At 45.3% G+C, this 20,681-nt stretch overlaps 1 protein-coding gene across 2 annotated transcripts in view; it reads right to left on the bottom strand.

The window, feature by feature from the left end:
• PDK3 (pyruvate dehydrogenase kinase 3) overlaps nucleotides 1–18,944 on the bottom strand; it is a 121,461-nt gene extending 102,517 nt beyond the window's left edge. For both annotated transcript variants that reach the window (XR_007772114.1, XM_050936661.1), the window contains exon 1: nucleotides 18,680–18,944. Coding sequence is in view for 1 of the 2 variants with exons in the window: in XM_050936661.1 (XP_050792618.1) it covers nucleotides 18,680–18,785 (106 nt within the window). In the remaining variant the exon portion in view is untranslated. The remainder of the gene's footprint in view (nucleotides 1–18,679) is intronic.
• Between the last annotated feature and the right edge of the window lie 1,737 nt (nucleotides 18,945–20,681).

Below are 20,681 nucleotides of genomic sequence, written 5' to 3' on the forward strand. Positions count from 1 at the left end.
TCAGTTACCAGCAATGACATCAGTTGTTTGTTTCAGTGAAGAAAAAAACGGCAAGGTTTCCTATGTTTTTTTTTTTTGTCAGAACTTGCCTCAACTCCCCCTCCCTCCTTGAGTCACACTACAATGGGAACCTACCTCCCACATCTGATCCTGTTGTAAATATTTTGGCCAATGCTTATAACTGTAATGTTGCTAGGATATGGAATACCAGGTAAGTATAGTCTTAGATTTGCGTTTTGAATGTAAGCAACAAGTGGCATTTGCACTAATAAAGGAATGCTTGTGTGGAAACTGAGTCATGATATGCCTTAAAAACTTATTAGGAAAATTAGTTCCAACATACTTGGTGCTTTCAAAGGGCCAATTTCATATAGCTGAAAACAATTATGATCTTTCAGCTGGGAGGAAGAATTTAGTTAGAGAAATGTGAAAAATAATTAGGAATGTTTAAGAATACTTTATTAGATACCCAAAAAGCCACAATCAAAGGCAGCAGCTTTATTGGTCAAAAAAAAAAAACAAAACCCAAGCCCACCCCCACCCCCCCCAAAAAAAACAACAGATCTGGTTTAGAGGGGAAGTGAAGGCAGCTATAAAACAAAAAAATTATCTAACAAATGGAAAAGAGGGGAAGCTGACAGTAATAAAGATAAGTCAGAAGCTAGGAAATGTGGAAAATTGATAAGGGAAGCAAAGGGACAAAAGGGAAAGACTATGGCCAGCAGAGTTAAGGACAATATGAAGGAGTTTTTAAATGTATATTAGATATAAAAAAGAATCTTAACAATGGTATTGGTCCACTACTAGAATGAAATGGAAGAATTATCAATAGCAATGCAGAAAATGGAAAAAAGTGTTCAATAAACATTTATGTTCTATATTTTGGAAAAAAGTAGATGTAATCATATCATATAACACTCTTCCCATTACACTAGTATCTCAGGAGATGTTAAATATCAGCTATTAAGGTTAGACATTTTTAAATAAGCAAGTCCAGATAACTTGCACCCAAGAGTTCTAAAAAAGCTGGCTAATGAAGACCATTAATGACGATTTTCAGTAAGTCTTGGCACACTGGGGAAGTTCCAACAGACTGGAAGAAAGCTACGTTGTAACAATATTTTTAAAAAAGGGTAAATAAAATGACTCAGGTAATTATAGGCCTGTCAGTCTGATATCAATCTCAGGCAAGATAATGGAACGGCTGATACAGGACTTGATTAATAATATAATTAATGCCGATCAAAATGGGTTTATGGAAAACAGATCCTGCCAAACTTTCTTTTTTATGAGATTATAAATTTGGTTGATAAAGGTAATAGTGTTGATGTAATACACTTAAACTTCTGTAGGGCATTTGACTTAGTACAGCACGACACTTTGATTAAAAAACTAGAATATAAAGTTAACATGGCACACATTAAATGGATTAAGAACTGGCTAATTGATAGGTCTCAAAATGTAACTGTAAACAAGAATCATCATGGAATGGGGATATTTCCAGTAGGGTCCCACAGGGATTAGTTCTTTGCCCTAAGCTATTTAGCATTTTTATCTATGACCTGGAATCACTGATAAAGTCTGCAGAGGACACAAAAATTGGGAGGAGTGATAAATAATTAAAAGAAGAAGAGGTATTGATACAGAGCAATCTGGATCATTTTGTAAACTGGGCACAAGCAAACAATTCATGTTTTGATATGAATAAATGTAAATGTATATATATCTAGGAACAAAGAACATAGGCTATACTTACAGTATGGGGGACTCTATACTTTGAAGAGGTGATTCTAAAAAGATTTGGGGGTTGTAGTGGATAATCAGCTGAACATGAGCTCTCAGTGTAATGCTGTAGCCAAAAGGGCTAATGCAATCCTTGGATGTACAAATACAGGAATATCAAGTAGGAGTGGAGAGGGTACCATACCTCTATATTTGGCATTTCTGCGACCACAGCTGGAACACTGTGTCCAGTTCCGGTATCCACAATTCAAGAAATATGTTGAAAAATTGGACAGGGTTCAGAGAGGAGACCCAAGAATGATTAGACAATTAGAAAACCTACCTTGTAGTGACAGACTCAGGGGGCTCAGTCTATTGAATGTACTAAAGAGAGTGAAGGGGTTTAATTATACTCTAAGTACCTACATGGGGAACACATATTTAATAATGGGCTCTTCAATCTAGCAAAGGTATAATATGATCCAATGGCTGAAAGTTGAAGCTAAACAAATTCAAACAGGAAATAAGGCATACATTTTTAACAGTGAGAGTAATTAACCACTGAAACAATTTACCAAGGGTAGTGGTGGATTCTCTATAACTAAGGCCGCGAGTCACTCAAGGAGATCACAGAAGTCACAGCTTCTGTGACTTCCCATGACTTCCATGAATTTTGCAGTCGCAGTTGTGGCTGACCCCAGGGCCATCTCAGCAGTGGGGAGGCCCTGGAGCCAACCGCACCGGCCGCTGCTCTGGTAGTCCCAGGCAACTGGTCCCCAGCACTGCCCTGGAGCAGCGGTCCAGGACCAATGGCAGCATCCTGGGCCCTGGGCCGGCCCCCTAGCAGTGGCAGGGGGCCCTGCTCTGCCCCTCCTTCCCCCTCCCTCCTTCCAGGAGCAGAAGCCCTCAGGAGCAGTCCCCTCCCAGTAGGTAAGATTTAATCACAGGTATTTTTAGTAAAAGTCATGAACAGGTCACAGGGCTATGACTGACTTTTACTAAAAATACTCATGACTAAAAAGTAGCCTTATCTATAATTGACCATTTTTAAATAAAGAATGGACGTTTTTCTAAAAGACGTTCTCTGTATTGTTTTGGGGAGGTTCTGTGGCTTGTGTTATATAGGAGGGCAGATTAGATTAGTGGTTCCCAAACTGGGGTTCGTGAAATGTTACAGGGAGTTCTTGGGAAAAAATTCCCTAATGGTGGACAGAGCTGTCCCTAGGAACCCTGGGCAACATGAGGCCAGCAGGCTGGACCCCTTGGACTTCCAAGAGCTAAGCAGATCAAAGCAAGCATATCTATCACACAGATTTAAACTTCATGACTCGTTATAAGAAATGGGAAGGGAGGTGGATATTTTTTGCTGTTTTTTAAATTATTATGAAGAACACGTTTAAGCTTTGTTGTAATGTGTGTTGTTTGCCTGCACTGCTCAAGACCTGAAAGCTTATGTAGGAGGAACAATTTGAGTTGGCTTCTTAAATACCTTCATGCAGTTTCACATCTGACACTCCTTGATGAAACGTAAGAGCCTTGTCTTATAACAGGCTTATTCAAAGTGATACAAGCTACAAAAGTGAGATCTTGGAAGACTGTTGCCATTTACATAATGTAATAAAAGTATTATAATGACAAATAATAATAGTGTGTAATAAGCATCTCATAAAAACAAATTTTATATTTCCAAGATCACTGCTTTTTATAATTTATAATCAAGTAAGAGAGAAAATTCCTGGAAATATTCATTTTCAGGAGGGGGTTCGCAAGACTTGACATTTTACTGAAAGGTGTTTACAAGTTGTTAAAGTTTGAGAACCACTGGGCTAGATGATGACAATGATCCCTTCTTGCCTTGAATCTATGAATATTACTTTTCCGTGACAACTGCTGTAATTGCCACAGAAATGGAAAGGGAAGGAGGGCCATGAGACCCTCCCATATTAAGACATGGAAATCTCACCTATTAAGACATTTGAAGAAGTCTGAGAATCCAACCCCCAAGGTGTTATATCTTAACGGACTGCTACACATCTACAGTCTGCCTTCCCATTCATTGCTAGCTCTTTTGCACATCACAAACATAGGTCCTGATTCACAGATGACATGCGCCTGGAACCCCAACACTGCACACATTGCTAACACCAAAATCAAATAATTGAGCATCGCTGCAGCTGGGCCACTGTAAGCTCTCTAGTGTAGACACTAGAGGAGAGAGCTCTCCCATCAGCTTAATTACTCCAGCCCGCGTGAATGGCAGTAGCTCTCCCACCAACACAGCACAGTCCACACCAGCGCTTAAGTCACCATAAATTATGTCTCTTGGGGGGTGGCTAATTCATACCCCTGAGTGACATAACTTAAGTGTCAACTTAAGCTGTAGTGTAGCCATAGCCTTTAGCCACAGGACATTAATTATTTAGATGAGTTCGTTCCCCACCCCTCCCCTGCCAGCCAAGTAGTGGCTATTTGATATTTGAATTTTTATATACTGTCATTTCAAATAGGAGGGGAAAGTCTGATCCCTACTTTTTAAGCTACATTTAAATTTAACCTTATAGCTGCAGAATCCATCTCACAAATGTGTTAATGCTGAACTATAGCCCTAACCAAGGAAATATTAGAGTAACTGGCCAAGCCAAGTTCTAGCCTAATAGCTCCAAATTACTTAATTATGGGTTTTTGATAACAACTTATTTTTCTTGATTGAGCTCTATAATAGCCATGATTGTATTGGCTGCACTTCCAGCAGCTCCCACTGGCCTGGAGCGGCAAACCGCAGCTACTGGGAGCCACGATCGGCCAGACCTGCGGATGCAGCAGGTAAAGAAACTGTCCTGGCCCACCAGGGGCTTTCCTTATGCAAGCAGCATCCCAAGTTTGGGAAACACTGGTTTTATGAAGGACCCATCCAAGTAAGTATCACACTAAGGTCCCATGCTGGGTGAGGGGAGATTTACAATGCTAGAAGGAATGCCCTACTAAATCCTTTAAAAAACTTAATCACTGAAGGGTGAGAGAACACAGTATACTCTTGAATACTAATAGCTGCACACCACGCTATTAACTATTTACAATAAAAGTTACTAATGAGTAAAGAGGAGCACAAGTGTAAGTGACAGCTAGCTGGCTCCACAGGGAGACAAGGAGAAACTGAGGGTTGGTTGGTCGGTCGCTCAGTCCCCTTTAAACCTTCAATTGAGGGGCCCCCCTCAAGAGCATAGGTGGCTGAAGTGTTCTGATCTCCAGCACACTAGGCTCATGCACACCAGAAGTGGAACACATAATGGATTTGTCTACACTTACAGAGCTGCAGTGGCACTTAGTGAGGATGCTACCTACACTGACAAGAGCTTGTAGACCAGGCCTCAGTATCACAATGAGAGCTGCTGGGTGCTGAGCACTCTCGAAAATCTGGCTTTTATTTAAATGCCTAAATGGGAAGTGAGTTCTTTGGAAAATCTGGTCCCAAGTGTGGGTGCTGAGCCTTTGAAAATCTGCCCCATATTAATATAGGATCAACAGGCACCAAAAGTATATAACTTAGGGGAGTTAGGATAGTTAAAAGAATCCCATTTCCATGAACCAAACCAAACTACGCAGAAATCAGAAATTAAAATGAAACATAAAGGAGCATGGGATGAAATCCTGGCCCCACTGAAGTCCCTGGCTACCTTACCATTGACTTCAGTGACCCGTAGTGTCTGATGAGGTAACTCAAGGGTTAAACAGAACAGCTGGTTGCAGCAAAAGATAAAATACTGCAGAAAACTGCCCTGCTAATAAAGTTACATTTTGCACAGTAAGTTTATGATCAAAAGAATCCCCTGTATTTTGAGCAACAGAAGCTAAACAACTCAAGGAATTGTGGTTAGAGATGCCAGCTTGGAATAAATTTGGGCAGAAAAAACAGTCACTGCTAGCCAAGGAAAGATAATTTACTAACTGTGCTGCTAAACAGTCTCAAGAAATATGCCTGATTTTTGTGTGTGAGAGAGAGAGACCAATGGACCAGGAAAAAGGCTTTAAACAAATAAAATAAAATAGTCACGGCTTTGGTCAGTTACTCTCTGGGTGTATGCTGGAGTTCTTCACCTCCTTTGTCCCATTAGAAAACAATTGTAGGGTGGAATGTGAGAAGGTAGGACATGGTGGACATGTCTACACTGCGATGTAAGCCTAGGGTTTGTAGCACTTGAGTTAGCAAACCCTGAGTTTGTTACCAAGGGCATGAGTATCTATACTAATTTGCAACCCCAGCTTAGTAACAGGGCCGCCCAGAGGATTCAGGGGACCTGGGATCTTCGGTGGCAGGGGGCCCCTGCCGCTGAATTGCTGCTGAAGACCAGGCACTTCGGCAGCGGGTCCTTGGGCAGAAGGACCCCCCCCCCGATGCTGAATTGCCGCCAAAGACCCAGAGCGGACGAAGCTCTGGGGGCCTGGGCCCCCCCGAGAGTTTTCCAGGGACCCTGGAGTGAGTAAAGGACCCCATTCCAGGGGCCCTGAAAAACTCTCGTGGGGGCCCCTGCAGGGCCCGGGGCCTGGGGCAAATTGCCCCACTTGCCCCCCTCTCTGGGTGGCCCTGGTTAGGAATTGTTGAACCCTGGGTCCCAATCTGGGTCTCTAGCATCTACAATGCATTATGAGGGCCTGAATCCAGCCACCTCCATCTCAGACTTAATAGCACCCCTCTCAAAATGTGGCCTTTCTAGCCTTGTTCATGGTGCAATGTGGGAAAACCTGACTGTCCACCAAACTTGACTGTCCAGAGGACAAAGAAAATTGGCCCATGGGACTGAGGGATACTTTTAGCAGACTCCTGAAGCATGAGTCCACGGAAGCTGTGTTTATACTGCAAAGCAACAGGGCTTGAACCTTGAGTCCTGCCTTGACTCAGGCTCAAACCCTGCATCCCTGTGAGATCCGGGGACTGTGGGTCTGAGCCCTGGGTTAGCGTGATTTGTGTGTAGATAGAAGGGGGGTTAGGCTTGAGCCTGAGTTTGAACCCTGGTCTTACACTGCAGTGTAGATATACCCCATGGTGACTGACATGATGCAAAATCCTCAGGAATTTTAAGCAAGCCCTTATTTTTAAAACACTAATTTTGCATATTGCTTTAAAAAAAATTTTTTTTCTAGCCTGATCTTCTGTTTGAACCAGGGGAGCTGAAGAAGCTAAATGCCGTTATCAGGTTATGCCGTTGGATGCCGTTATCAGGTTATGTTACCTTTAAGATGCAGCTAGTTATTCATCACCTGCCATTTAGACAGGTGCCTGACGCTTGAGTTCTGATCTTGGCATGCTTCAGTGCAGCAGGGTAGGAATCTGTTTCTCGGTAAGTTTTTGGCTACAAGCAGAGTTTGATGATGTGTCCTAATGATACAAAGCTGGTGAACACTGTCCTGTTTGCAGAGAGTTGAACTTACAGGAAACAGAACAAAGGATTTCAGGGCTTTTGAAACATAAGAGTCTGTTTAAATGAATGTTAAAGGACCTGAGCTGTTGACAGAATAACGTTTTTGTTCCTCAAACCAAAAGATACACAGCAGTCCAGTAAAACCTCTTTAAATATATGAAACTAATTAAAAATAAACTCCCCACGTTGCAAAGTGCAATACACCCTGAACAGATCTGTTCAGAGAGAGTATACTGGGCCATTCCCTCAGGGGGTGTAAATGGGCAGAGCTCAGTTGGAGCTATTTTACCTGAGGATCTGGCCCGCAGTTTCAAACCAAATTGTCCTTCAGTAAACAGCAGAGACCTACTAAAAAGATAGAGTTTTGGAGCAACAAAGTTCTCCTGTGGTACCGGCATCTCCTGGCACCTTGGAATTGGGAAGGGAGCAGGTGGGAGGAGGGAAATGCAAGGAAGAAGAGTTCTCCCTGCTTTGGCAAAAGATATTATCCTCCTGCCTTTTTACCTGTTTGCCTGCAATACAGATAAGCTATTGCTGCTCATTTTCCAGCATTTTGAAACATTCAGGCTCCACAGCATAAGGAGGAGAAAAGTGTTGGCCTTTTTAGTGAGCTGACAGTCTTCTCTTCAGACAACATAACAGTGTAGGCCCCAGATCAGGAAGGCACTAGATCCTGTGCTTAATTTTAAGCACATCCTTAAGTCCCATTGTCTTAAATGCTGTGCTGAATAGAGATAGACTTAAGCATATGCTTAAGGTTGGGCACGCTTTTAAATGCTTTGTTGAACTGGGGCTCTTTTTTGTCCATTTCCCCATGACCAGACTCTTCAGACTATTTATTTGAGACATTTCGTTCATTGCCAATATACGCAATATTACTACAAGCATAGAATCATAGAATCGTAGGACAAGAAAGGACCTCCAGAGGTCATCTAGTTCAGTTCTCTGCACTCATGGAAGGATTAAGTATTATCTAGACCATCCCTGACAGGTGTTTGTCCAACCTGCTCTTAAAAATCCCCAATGTGGAGATTCCACAACCTCCCTAGGCAATTTATTCCAGTGCTTAACTACTCTGACAGTTAGGAAGTTTTTCCTAATGTCCAACCTACACCTCCCTTGATGCAATTTAAGCCCACTGCATCTTGTCCTATCCTCAGAGGTTAAGAACAACAATTTTGTCCCTCCACCTTGTAACAACGTTTTATGTACTTGAAAAGTGTTATCATGTCCCCTCTCAGTCTTCTCTTCTCCAGACTAAACAAACCCAATTTTCAGTCTTTCCTCAGAGGTCATGTTTTCTAGACCTTTAATGATTTTTGTTGCTCTTCTCTGGACTCTCTCTAATTTGTCCACATCTTTCCTGAAATGTGGCACCCAGAACTGGACAAAATACTCCAGGTGAGGCCTAATCAGCACAGAGTAGAGCAGAAGAATTACTTCTCGTGTCTTGCTTACAATACTCCTGCTAATATATCCCAGAATGATGTTTGGTTTTTTTTGCAACAATGTTGACTCATATTTAGCTTTTGGTTCACTATGACCCCCAGATCTCTTTCTGCAGTACTCCTTCCTAGGCCATCATTTCCCATTTTGTATGTGCGCAACTGATTGTTCCTTCCTAAGTGGAGCACTTTGCATTTGTTCTTATTGAATTTCATCCTTTTTACTTCCGATCATTTCTCCAGTTTGTCCAGATCATTTTGAATTTTAATCCTGTCCTCTGAAGCACTTGTAACCCCTCCCAGCTTGGCATCGTCTGCAAATTTTATAAGTGTACTCTCTATGCCAGCAGTCGGCAACCTTTCAGAAGTGCTGTGCCGAGTCTTCATTTATTTTCTCTAATTTAAGGTTTTGCATTCCAGTAACACATTTTAAAGTTTTTAGAAGGTCTCTTTCTATAAGTCCACAATATATAACTAAAATATTGTTGTATGTAAAGTAAATACGGTTTTTAAAATGTTTAAGAAGCTTCATTTAAAATTAAATTAAAATGCAGAGGCCCCTGGACTGGTGTCCAGGACCCGGGCAGTGTGAGTGCCACTGAAAATCAGCTCGTGTGCTGCCATCAGCACACGTGCCATAGGTTGCCTACCTCTGGTCTATGCCATTATCTGAACCGCTGGCATAGTTTCCTATACCCAAAAGCTCCCATTCCCATTGGTATCAATGGGAAGTCCATGGACAGATCTAGGACATTCTAATAGTAATAATAACAAAATAGCACATTTCTTCCCCAGCACTCAAAGCATTGTCCAAAGGTGGGCTAGCACTATTATCCCCATTTTAGTGACAGACAAACTGAGGCACAGAAAGGTGAAGTGGCTAGTTCAAGGTCACACAGCTAGTTAGAGCTGGGAACAGAACCCAGCTCGATGTCCTCTTCATTGCACCATGCTGTCTCTCATCATGGCATAGCAGCGTTGAAAGATGTGAGTGGAGGGGAGGCCAGTTAGGTGGTAGGTGGCTTTAGGGCTTGTCTGTAATTGAAAGTTAATTCGGATTAAGGTGGAGTGTGAATTCCTGAGTAACTCCACGTGTAGATACACTTATTCTGGAATAAGAGGACTTGTTCCTCTTTAGTTTAATCCGCTTTGTGAATTAAGTGGATTAAGCTAAACAGGAACAAAGGCACTTTATTCCAGCATAAAATGGTCCACACATAGCTATTCAGTAATAACTCCAGGTGTAGACAGCTGTCATATAGCCTGATGTATATCTGAGAGTTGGACAGCAGATTTTAATGTCAGAAACATTGCGGTTCTGATCAAGGAATAAGTAAACCCCTGTGGGTTTTCATGCAAAGTTAATCCTACTTTATTTCTAGGTTAGCCAGCATTGTTCCTTTGTATGCAGTATTTTACATTTATTATTCATCATGACAGAACAAAAGGAAGGGGTAACAGAGACACATGCTTGCACAATCCTGTCAGCTGTTCAGTGTGATGCAGAATGAGGACACTAAATTAATCTCAGACCTACATTGTAGATCTCTCTTATCCAGTAGAGATCTCTACTACTTTACTTCTTTTACTGTATTATGAACCTATTGTAGTAAAGTGCTTCTGACAGGTGCCAAAAGATTGTAATAGATAAAAAACAGCCTGCTGCCTCTCCCTACATACTCTATTAACAGAGCTGGTGAAAAAAATACAGTTTGACTTCCACGGACAAAATGTCAAATGAAATTATCTCATTCAAGAAATTTTGCTGAAAATGTGAATGGAAAAAACTCTAAACAAACTGGAAAATTTTCATTTCATTCTGAAACTTTTGTTTTGGTTTCCAAATCAAAACTAAAAATTCAAATCAAAAGAAGATGAAATAAACATGGAGAATTTCATCAAAATTTCATTGTCTTTATGGAACATTTAAATGTTGATGAAACTACATTTTGGGGTGGGAAAAAATGGTAGAAAGATGGTTACTGGCTGTAGCTGCTAGAGGTTGCCCAGCTGGTTTCTTTGATTCACACAGATATGCTTAATATATGGAGCTATACCTATCTCATAGAACTGGAAGGGACCCGGAAAGCTCATTGAATCCAGGCCCCTGCCTTCACTAGCAGGACCAAGTACTGATTTTTGCCCCAGATCCCTAAGAGGCCCCCTCAAGGATTGAGCTCACAACCCTGACAACTTAGCAGGCTAATTAGCAAACCACTAAGCTATCCCTCTCCCACAAACACAAGTGAATGGGCTCACCACAGGGGTCAAAGAGGTGAATGTTATGGCCTGTGTTTTCCAGGAGGTCAGACTAGCTGATTAAGGTCCCTTCTGGCTTTAATCAGGGAGGGAAAATATCCTTTAAAACAGATGTGATGCTTAAATATAATTATATGCTGTTGCGCATAGTGCGATGCACAAGAAAACAGTGGCATTTCACATTTTGGCTGCTTGTCACCCACTGACAGATTGGAAGGTTTACAGGTAGATTGTAATGTTACTATGTTTCTGAGTCTTCCTTCTTGCCACGAATTTTCTCTCTCTCTCTCTGTTTCTAACCTGGCTGCAAATCTGATGAAAATATATATGCACTAGTTATTTGAAATATTATGAATATTGTCTAGGCAATTTTATTTCCTTGTGGAATTTTCTAACAACACTGACTGCTCTTGGCTTCTTTAATTTATGCCTGCCTTGTATTCCCTGTATGATCCTGATCATGATTTGTTCTAGTGATCAGTTCTCCTCTAACCACCCTGCTTTCATACTACTTCCTTGCAAGATTCCTTTTTGTAGCCATAGGAATGTCATATCCATTGTCCAGTGCATCTGTATTCCAAATAGATATGTATACAATAATTGCTGTGTGATACTATTTATTTGTTTAATCAGCAAAGATGGGCCTATTTTATTAAAGTAGGTCCCTGAACATTAAAAATCCTAATTCTGAAAAGACTTCCCAGAAATGTACAATTTCTTTTACTGAGAAAAATAATGTAATGTCCATGTTGGGCTCTCAGTCACAATGTATTAGTATTGCGTGGATGCTAAAGGATTGCAGCCTACTACCCAATGCATTGTGGATTACAGTACGATAAACTCCATGTACACAAGAAAGCTTCACAAAGCCGAAACAGGCTTCAGCAGGCCTTGAGTGCTAGTTACTAATTTTATTATAGCTACCTTCACACACCTACCCTAATCAGAGTTTGGCTTCAAGGTGAACTACTTAGATAATGTTTTCACCCCTATGGGTAAGGTAATATCTTTTTATAGGACCAACTACTGTTGGTGAGAGAGACAAGCTTTTCAAACTTAAGGCATGGCTACACTTGCAGATGTACAGCGCTGTGAGTTAAACCAGCCTTTGGAGACCACAGCAGGGAAAATGCTGCCCTGTCAGCTGCAAGCACACTGGCGTGACTACATTAGCAACTCTTGCAATGCCACAAAGAGCAGTGCATTGTTGTAGCTATCTCAGTGTGCAAGTGGCTGCAATGTGTTTTTCAAATAGGGGGCGGCAGAGCGTAACAGGGAGTGTGTTGTGTGTAGGTGTTTTGGGGGGCTAAGTGTGTGTCAGCATGCTGTCTTGTAAGTTCAGACAGCTGCAGACCCCGCTACATGCAGTCTCTCTCTCACACACAAGCAAGCGGCATTCCACGGTAATGGTTGCTTTGTCCTGGAGCAGATAAGTATGCCGGCTGTCAGACACGGAGCTTTAAAAGGGCATATCCACATTCCTGTAGCCGATTTCAAAACAATGAGAAGAGTGGCTACTTGACTTCAGGGGATTATGGGACATTTCCAGAGGCCAGTCACAGTGCAGTAATGCAACAGCTCATTCACACTGATGCCTGGGCATTTCAGCCAGGGCACAGCAAGCTTTATGCTTTTCATGGAGGTGGATTACCAGGAGCACGCCAGCTGCAGAGTCCAGGCACTCTATGTGCCTTGCCAGTGTGGACACATCAGGAGTTAGTGCGCCCAGGGCTGCTTTAATGTGCTCTAACTTGCAAGTGTAGCCAAGCCCTTACACAAAGCTCTTCTTCAGGTCACCTTTTATTTAGCAGCAACACTCAGACTATGGCCTTGGCTACACTGCTGCTTTACAGCGCTGCAACTTTCTCACTCAGGGGTGTGAAAAAAACACACCCCTGAGCGCAAGTTACAGCACTGTAAAGCGCTAGTGTAAACTATAAGCTAATCCCCACAGGGAGGTGGAGTACGTGCAGCGCTGGGAGAGCTCTTTCCCAGTGCTGGCGCTGCAACCACACTCACACTTCGGAGCACTCCCGCGGCAGCGCTTTGAAGTTGCAAGTGTAGCCATACCCTATGTCTACACAACAGCAGCTGCACCACTGTAGCACTTCTGGTGAAGATGCCCTAAGGCTAGGTTTACATTAGCCCTTTTGTCAGTATAACTTATGTCACTCAGGGATGTGAAAACACACCCCTCTGAGAGACATAAGTTACACCCACAGAAGCGCCGGTATGGATGGCACTATGTTGACAGGAGATGCTCTCCTGCCTATATAACTACTACTGCTCAACAGAAGGACTCTCTGTCATAAACAGATAGCTAAGGGTTAATGTCTCTTTTACCTGAAGCACCTGACCAGAGGACCAATCAGGAAACCGGATTTTTTCAACTTTGGGTGGAGGGAATTTGGTGTCTAGAGTCTTTGTCTGTCTGGCTGCTGTCTCTGAGCTTTGGAGAAGTAGTTTTACTTTCTAATCTTCTGTTTCTAAGTGTAAGGATAAAGAGATCAGATAGTAAGTTATATAGTTTCTTTTCTTTGGTATTTGCATGAATATAAGTGCTGGAGTGCTTTGATTTGTATTCTTTTTGAATAAGGCTGTTTATTCAATATTCTTTTAAGCAATTGACCCTGTATTGTGTCACCTTAATACAGAGAGACCATTTGTATGTATTTTTCTTTCTTTTTTATATAAAGCTTTCTTTTAAGACCTGTTGAAGTTTTTCTTTACTTCAGGGAAATTGGGTCTGTACTCACCAGGGAATTGGTGGGAGGAAGAAATCAGGGGAGATCTGTGTGTTGGATTTGCCAGCCTGATTTTGCATTCCCTCTGGGGGAATAGGAAAGTGCTTTTGGTTTCCAGGACTGGAAACGGAGAGGGGGAGTCACTCTGTTTGGATTCACAGAGCTTGTGTCTGTGTATCTCTCCAGGAGCACCTGGAGGGGGGAAGGGAAAAAGGATTATTTCCCTTGGTTGTAAGACTCAAGGGATTTGGGTCTTGGGGTCCCCAGGGAAGGTTTTTCAGGGGGACCAGAGTGCCCCAAAACACTCTAATTTTTTGGGTGGTGGCAGCAGGTACCAGGTCCAAGCTGGTAACTAAGCTTGGAGGTTTTCATGCTAACCCCCATATTTTGGACGCTAAGGTCCAAATCTGGGACTCAGGTTATGATATGAGTGGCAGCGGGTGGGATATAGACAGAATCCAGAAGCCAGTAGGAATATTATATTTTTCTTCTCTCTGCTAAGGGCTTTTTAGCAGAGAGAAACAGTTGGTTTTAAAAGGGAACCAGAGAGAATTTTTTTTCTGCTCTCTCTGGCAGTTTGTGGCTTGCATGTTAAGCAAGAAGCCATTACCAGACTGTTAAGGGTCTTTTGTCATGCAATAGCCCTCCCATTAGGAGGCAAGTACCAGCACTATATGCATGCAAATAAAGTGGTTTTTCAGGTTTACTTAACATTGAAGATTAGCTAAAGGCACTGTTGCTAGGCAGACTTCAGGAGGCAACAGAGAACCTGCAGTTCAGAAGATAAACACCGGAGGGCACCCCAACACAAGAAAACAGGAATCATGACTTCTAAGGCAAAAATTGAGGCCGAAGAGCAATTCAAAGAAGCTGAACACAGGCGACAAATGGAGATGAAAGAAAGAGAAGAACAAATCAAAGAGGCAGCACACAAAAGAAAACTAGAAGAAGAAGAGGTGGCCTACCGAAGGAAACAAGCAGAAGAAGAGGCGGCCCACCGCCGAGACATGGAAAAACAACAAAAAGAGAATGAAGAGAAGGAAAAACAGAGAAAACATGAACTGGAGTTGGCAAAAGCTGGGCTACCTGTGCCAGCCAACCCTAACAACCCGGCACCAATTATTGCTCCACAGCACAGGAAATTTCCCACCTACAAGGCAGGTGATGACACCGAGGCCTTCTTGGAAAATTTTGAAAGAGCCTGTCTTGGGTACAACATCCCCGAAGACCAGTACATGGTAGAATTGAGGTCACAGCTCAGTGGACCTTTAGCAGAGGTGGCAGCTGAAATGCCTAAGCAGCAAATGAATGACAATAAACTTTTTCAAACCAAGGCCAGATACAGAATGGGGATAACCCCAGATCATGCCCGTCGGCGCTTCAGAACCCAAAAGTGGAAACCAGAGGTGTCATTTCCCAAACACGCCTACTACATTGCAAAAAACTATGAGGCCTGGATAACAGGAAACAACGTTCAAACCTTGGAAGAACTGCACCTCCTCATACAAATGGAGCAGTTCTTGGATGGTGTTCCTGAAGACATCACACGGTACATACAAGATGGAAAACCCAAAGATCTCGCTGAGGCGGGGGAGATTGGAGCCAAATGGATGGAAGTGGCAGAAAGCAAGAAAGCTACTGTCAAGGGGAACGATTACCCCAGGGGGCACACAGACCATAAACCCTACAACCGAGGACAGCCAAAGACCCCACATGCCACCCAAGTAAAGCCACAGACACCCTACTCTTCCACCTCACCAGTCTCCAGTAACTCACCTCGGCCCAGTGACCCATCGGATGGAAGATGCTTTAAGTGTAATGAACTGGGACATATCAAGGCCAACTGTCCAAAGAACACCATGCGAGTGCAATTCATTACACCACCATCACACCAAAGATCCCCAGGCCCGGATGCCTCTCAAATACCCTTGGAGCGAAGGGAAAATTTGAGAGTGGGCGGAAAGAAGGTTACTGCGTGGAGAGACACGGGGGCACAAGTGTCAGCTATCCACCAATCCTTCATTGACCCCAAATTCATCAACTCAAAGGCCAAAGTTACAATTTACCCCTTCATGTCACAAGCTGTAGACTTGCCTACAGCTCAACTGCCTGTCCAGTACAAAGACTGGTCAGGAATGTGGACTTTTGCAGTCTATGACAATTATCCTATCCCCATGCTACTGGGGGAAGACTTGGCCAACCAGGTGAGGCGGGCCAAGAGAGTGGGAATGGTTACACGTAGCCAAACCAGGCAAGCTTCCAGACCCATTCCTGTTCCTGAGCCGTCCACAGAGGCCCCATCTGTGTTACCAGAGACCCAGACAGAGGTAGTGGACCCGGATTCCATGCCTACCACTGAAACAGCCACAGCATCTCCAGTCCCAGGCCCGGAACTGGAACAGCAACCAGCACCAGCAAGTGCAACCACATCTTCAAACTCAACGCCAGAGGGCGCCAGCGAGCCAGAACTGGCAGAAGCAAAGGACAGCCATACCCAAAAGGCTCAGCCAGAGCCTGAAATACCCTCAGGTGCACCAGTGGAGAGCGGTTCACCAGCAACGGAAACAACCCCATCACCTACATCGCTTCCAGAGGGACCAAGCCCAAGTTCACAGTCTGAGGAAGAACTGGTGACCCCAGCCTCAAGGGAACAGTTCCAGGCTGAGCAGGAAGCGGATGACAGCCTTCAGAACGCTTGGGCGGCGGCACGGAGCACCCCACCGCCTCTCAGCTCTTCTAATCGATCCCGGTTTGTTATAGACCAAGAACTTTTATACAGCATAGAGCAGCTACAAAAGCGATCTTACAGCAGCACAGCTGCATCGGTACAGCTGTGTTGCTGTACGATCACTAGTGTAGACATGGCCTAAGCTGATGGAAAAGAGCTCTCCCTTCGGCTTAATAGCTAGTGCCTCTTGTGGAGGTAGGAGTTATGTCGGCAGGAGAAGTTCTCCCACCAACATAGTGCTGTCCACACTGGTGCTTAGGTCAATATAACTTACATTTGTCAGGGGGTGGATTATTCAAACCCCACCCTGAGCCACACATGCTATACCAAAGTAATTTGTAGTGAAGACATAGCATGAGTTAGTTTCCCAGACCTGAAGAAGAGCTCTGTGTAGGCTGGAAAGCTTTTTTCTCTCACCAAACAGAAGTGGTCCAATAAAAGATATTATCTCACCCACCTTCTTTCATTATTTTTTCACTCACACATGCTAACAATGAAAACTGACTGGTCAGTTTGACTTTCTGGGTTGTCTGCAGAGGGGAATCAGAGAAAAGTCTAAAAGTAGTTTAGCTAAAGAACCATTGTATTGGAACAATACCTGGTTGTTTGGGTTGCAAACACACAATGTAGAAATATTTAAGTCCCAACAAAACATTATTGATTTTAGATTGTTTCATTCTGTTCCCAACCCCATTTACACAGATCTAATTCTGGGGCTATTATGGATACCTGACAGTTTCCCTTCAAATAATTAATATTTCTGTCACAGGAAATTTGAACTGCTAATAGAGATACAGCAAGGGCTATTTTAAAGGATAATTAGCAAAAGAAAAATTATTGTGTGCTTTAATTTACTTCTTTATTGTGTATAAAGAAGGATTAAAACGTTTTACCTCACCCTCCCCTTATTTTTTAATATTGGAAATCAAGCCAATAAAATATCTGAAAGACTAATTACCCGGAGAACATACAAGAGCCAAGGGAGTTGAAGTTGTCTAAGAGGGGAAGGAATTTTAAATTAGACTGTTTAAAACTGTCTTTTTGTATGTAACTTTAATCATGAATAAATATTTTGGAAAAAGCAAGGCTTTGCTAAGGATTCAAATACCTTCAACGAAAATCCTGAAGGCCCTAGAAGTCCACCACCAAAAGCACGGAAGACCAAACTCAACATTCCTCATACTTTTAATACAAAAAGCAAACAGAAAAAAATCCTTTCAAATGACCTTTACTGTACAAAATGAAGAAGTTTGAGAGCACAAGCCCAATTTTAAAAAATTCTTTGCAGATTATTTTTAAATTAAAGCATACACAGAGATATCTTTTTAAAGAGTACCGAGAGGAATGAAATCCCGTTATCCTACACCCTGAGTTAGAGGAGTCAAAAGCACAACTCCACTCACAGGTCTCAAGGGATTGAAGAGAAGAGGGTATTTGCTACCAACCACCTGCACTGACATAAGGCCTCACACACCAAAATCTCTAGCTCAAATTAAGTGTTGCTTTAAATCCAAGATAGCTGGCCACCCAGGGAGTGCTATTGATGCTTGAGTTAGTAATGCAACTCTGTGCAGACAATCCAGTCACTCTGTACAGCTTGCAGTGTGATTGCTCTCACCTGAACTAGGCTAACTGTACAGGAGTGAACTGGAGCGTAGCTAACTCGAGAAAGCACTGCAGTGAGGACAGCCCATATAGTCACAGCAAAAGTAGCCTCCCTCTCTTCCCTATCTCATGTATGCCATCTTCTCACAGCCGGTGTCTCAGCCCGCCCTCTCCAGCTCTCAAGGTTCCTCAGTTGCAGTAACAGCAATAGTCCTGAGCCAGGCCTCTGCAACCCTTCACTGAGTCCTTCGGCTGCTCCTAGCTCCAGCCGGTTCCCCGCCAGCCATACCAGTGGGGTGACCCCAAGAGACGCCGCTCAGAGGACAAGCCAGGGCCTGCAGCTGTCTGGGCAGCTTCCTGGGAGCAGAAGTTTTCCAGTGGGAGGAGACACATGAACGCTGCTGTGTAGCCACAGGAGACGCGGGAGCCCGCTTGACAAGGAGCCTGCTCGGCCTCCCACGGCGACGGCGGCCCCGCCAACCTGGGCGGGCTGAGCCTCCGGCCCAGCGAAGGGGAGAGGCGGAGAGGCCTCCTGACCGACAGCGGGCCCGGGCGCATCACCACCCCGTGGTGCGGCCTGGGCCTGACAAGTATCACCGCACCCAGCCCCTCCCCCAACCACACACACACCCCCCAGGGGTGCCGGTGCCACCCCTCCCCCAACTGCGCATTTCCCCTCCCCCGAGAGACACAGCAGCGGGGGCGGGGGGCTGCGAGGGCACCGGGACTGACACCCCGCCGGGGGGCGGCGCCACTCACCGAAGTCCAGGAACTGCTTGATGGAGAGCGGCGAGGGGGAGAAGCGCGAGTAGTGCTCGATCTGCTTGGGGACGGGGCTCTTCAGCAGCGCCCCGCACAGCCGCATGGTGCGCCGCTCCCCGGGCCCGCCTGCGCGGCTCGGCCGGGCTAGTGAGCGGGGGCCGCGGCGCAGCCGCCCCCCCTCATGCCGGGCAGCAGCGGGGCCGGCTCCGCCTGTCACCGGCAGCCAACGGGGCCGGCTGCTGGGAGGGAGCCCGGCGACAGCACCTAGAGCGCACGCGGCCTGGGCACTGCGCAGCCGGCAGGCGCCGGGCCGCGCCCCCCAGTACCAGGGCGCATGCGCCAACGGCCCGGGCAGAGGGCCCGAGCTGGCGGGGGTGAGGGTGACAGGAGAGCAGTGTGAGTGGCACCCCCGGCCTCAGACAGGGGGAGAGACTGTCACGGACACACACTCACAGCAACACCCTGCATGTCCCTCCTGGCACAGGGGAGAGACTGTTACACACACTCACAGCAACACCCTGCATGTCCCTCCTGGCACAGGGGAGAGACTGTTACACACACTCACAGCAACACCCTGCATGTCCCTCCTGGCATAGGGGAGAGACTGTCACACACACTCACAGCAACACCCTGCATGTCCCTCCTCGCACAGGGGAGAGACTGTTAGACACTCACAGCAACACCTGCATCTCCCTCCTGGCACAGGGGAGAGACTGTCACACACACTCACAGCAACACCCTGCATGTCCCTCCTGGCATAGGGGAGAGACTGTCACACACACACAGCAACACCCTGCATGTCCCTCCTGGCACAGGGGACAGACTGTCTCACACACTCACAGCAACATCCTGCATGTCCCACCTGGCACAGGGGAGAGACTGTCATACACACACACAGCAACATCCTGCATGTCCCTCCTCGCACAGGGTAGAGAAACTGTCACACACTCACAGCAGCACCCTGCATGTCCCTCCTGACACAGGGGAGAGACTGTCACACACACACACAGCAACACCCTGCATGTCCCTCCTGGCACAGGGGAGAGACCGTCACACACTCACAGCAACACCCTGCACGTCTCTCCTCGCACAGGGGAGAGACTGTCACACACACACACAGCAACACTCTACATGTCCCACCGGCACGGGGAGAGACTCACACATACGCACAGCAACACCCTGCATGTCTCTCCTGGCACAAGGGGAAAGGCTGTCACACACACTCACAGCAACACCCTGCATGTCCCTCCTGGCACAGGAGACAGACTGTCACACACACTCACAGCAACACCTTGCATGTCCTTTCTGGCACAGGGGAGAGACTGTCACACACACACACAGCAACACCCTGCATGTCCCTCCTGGCACAAGGAGAGAGACTCACACATACACAGAGCAACACCCTGCACGTCCCTCCTGGCACAGGGAAGAGACTGTCACACACACTCACAGCAACACCCTGCATGTCCCTTCTGGCACAGGGGAGAGACTGTCACACACACACAGCAACACCCTGCATGTCCCTCCTGGCACACGGGGAGAGACTGTTACACACTCACAGCAACACCCTGCATGTCCCTCCTGGCACAGGGGAAGAGACTTACACACACACAGCAGCACCCTTCATGTCCCTCCTCGCACAGGGGAGAGACTGTCACACATACACACAGCAACACCCTGCATGTCCCTCCTCGCACAGAGGGAGAGACTCACACATACACACAGCAACGCCCTGCATGTCCCTCCTCGCACGGGGAGAGACTGTCACACATACCCAGAGCAACACCCTGCATGTCCCTTCTGGCACAGGGGAGAAACTGTCACACACACACACAGCAACGCCCTGCATGTCCCTCCTGACACAAGGGTAGAGACTGTCAAAGACCCCCTTTGCCTCCCCCACAGAAGAGAAAACACTTGTTACAGGCCCAGCAACCACTCTCACATCTACAACAGGGGAACCACTGAATTAAAATACACCTAGCAAAACTCTCTTCTC

Source organism: Gopherus flavomarginatus, chromosome 1 (assembly GCF_025201925.1).
Source record: "Gopherus flavomarginatus isolate rGopFla2 chromosome 1, rGopFla2.mat.asm, whole genome shotgun sequence".
NCBI classification, from domain to species: Eukaryota; Metazoa; Chordata; order Testudines; family Testudinidae; genus Gopherus; species Gopherus flavomarginatus.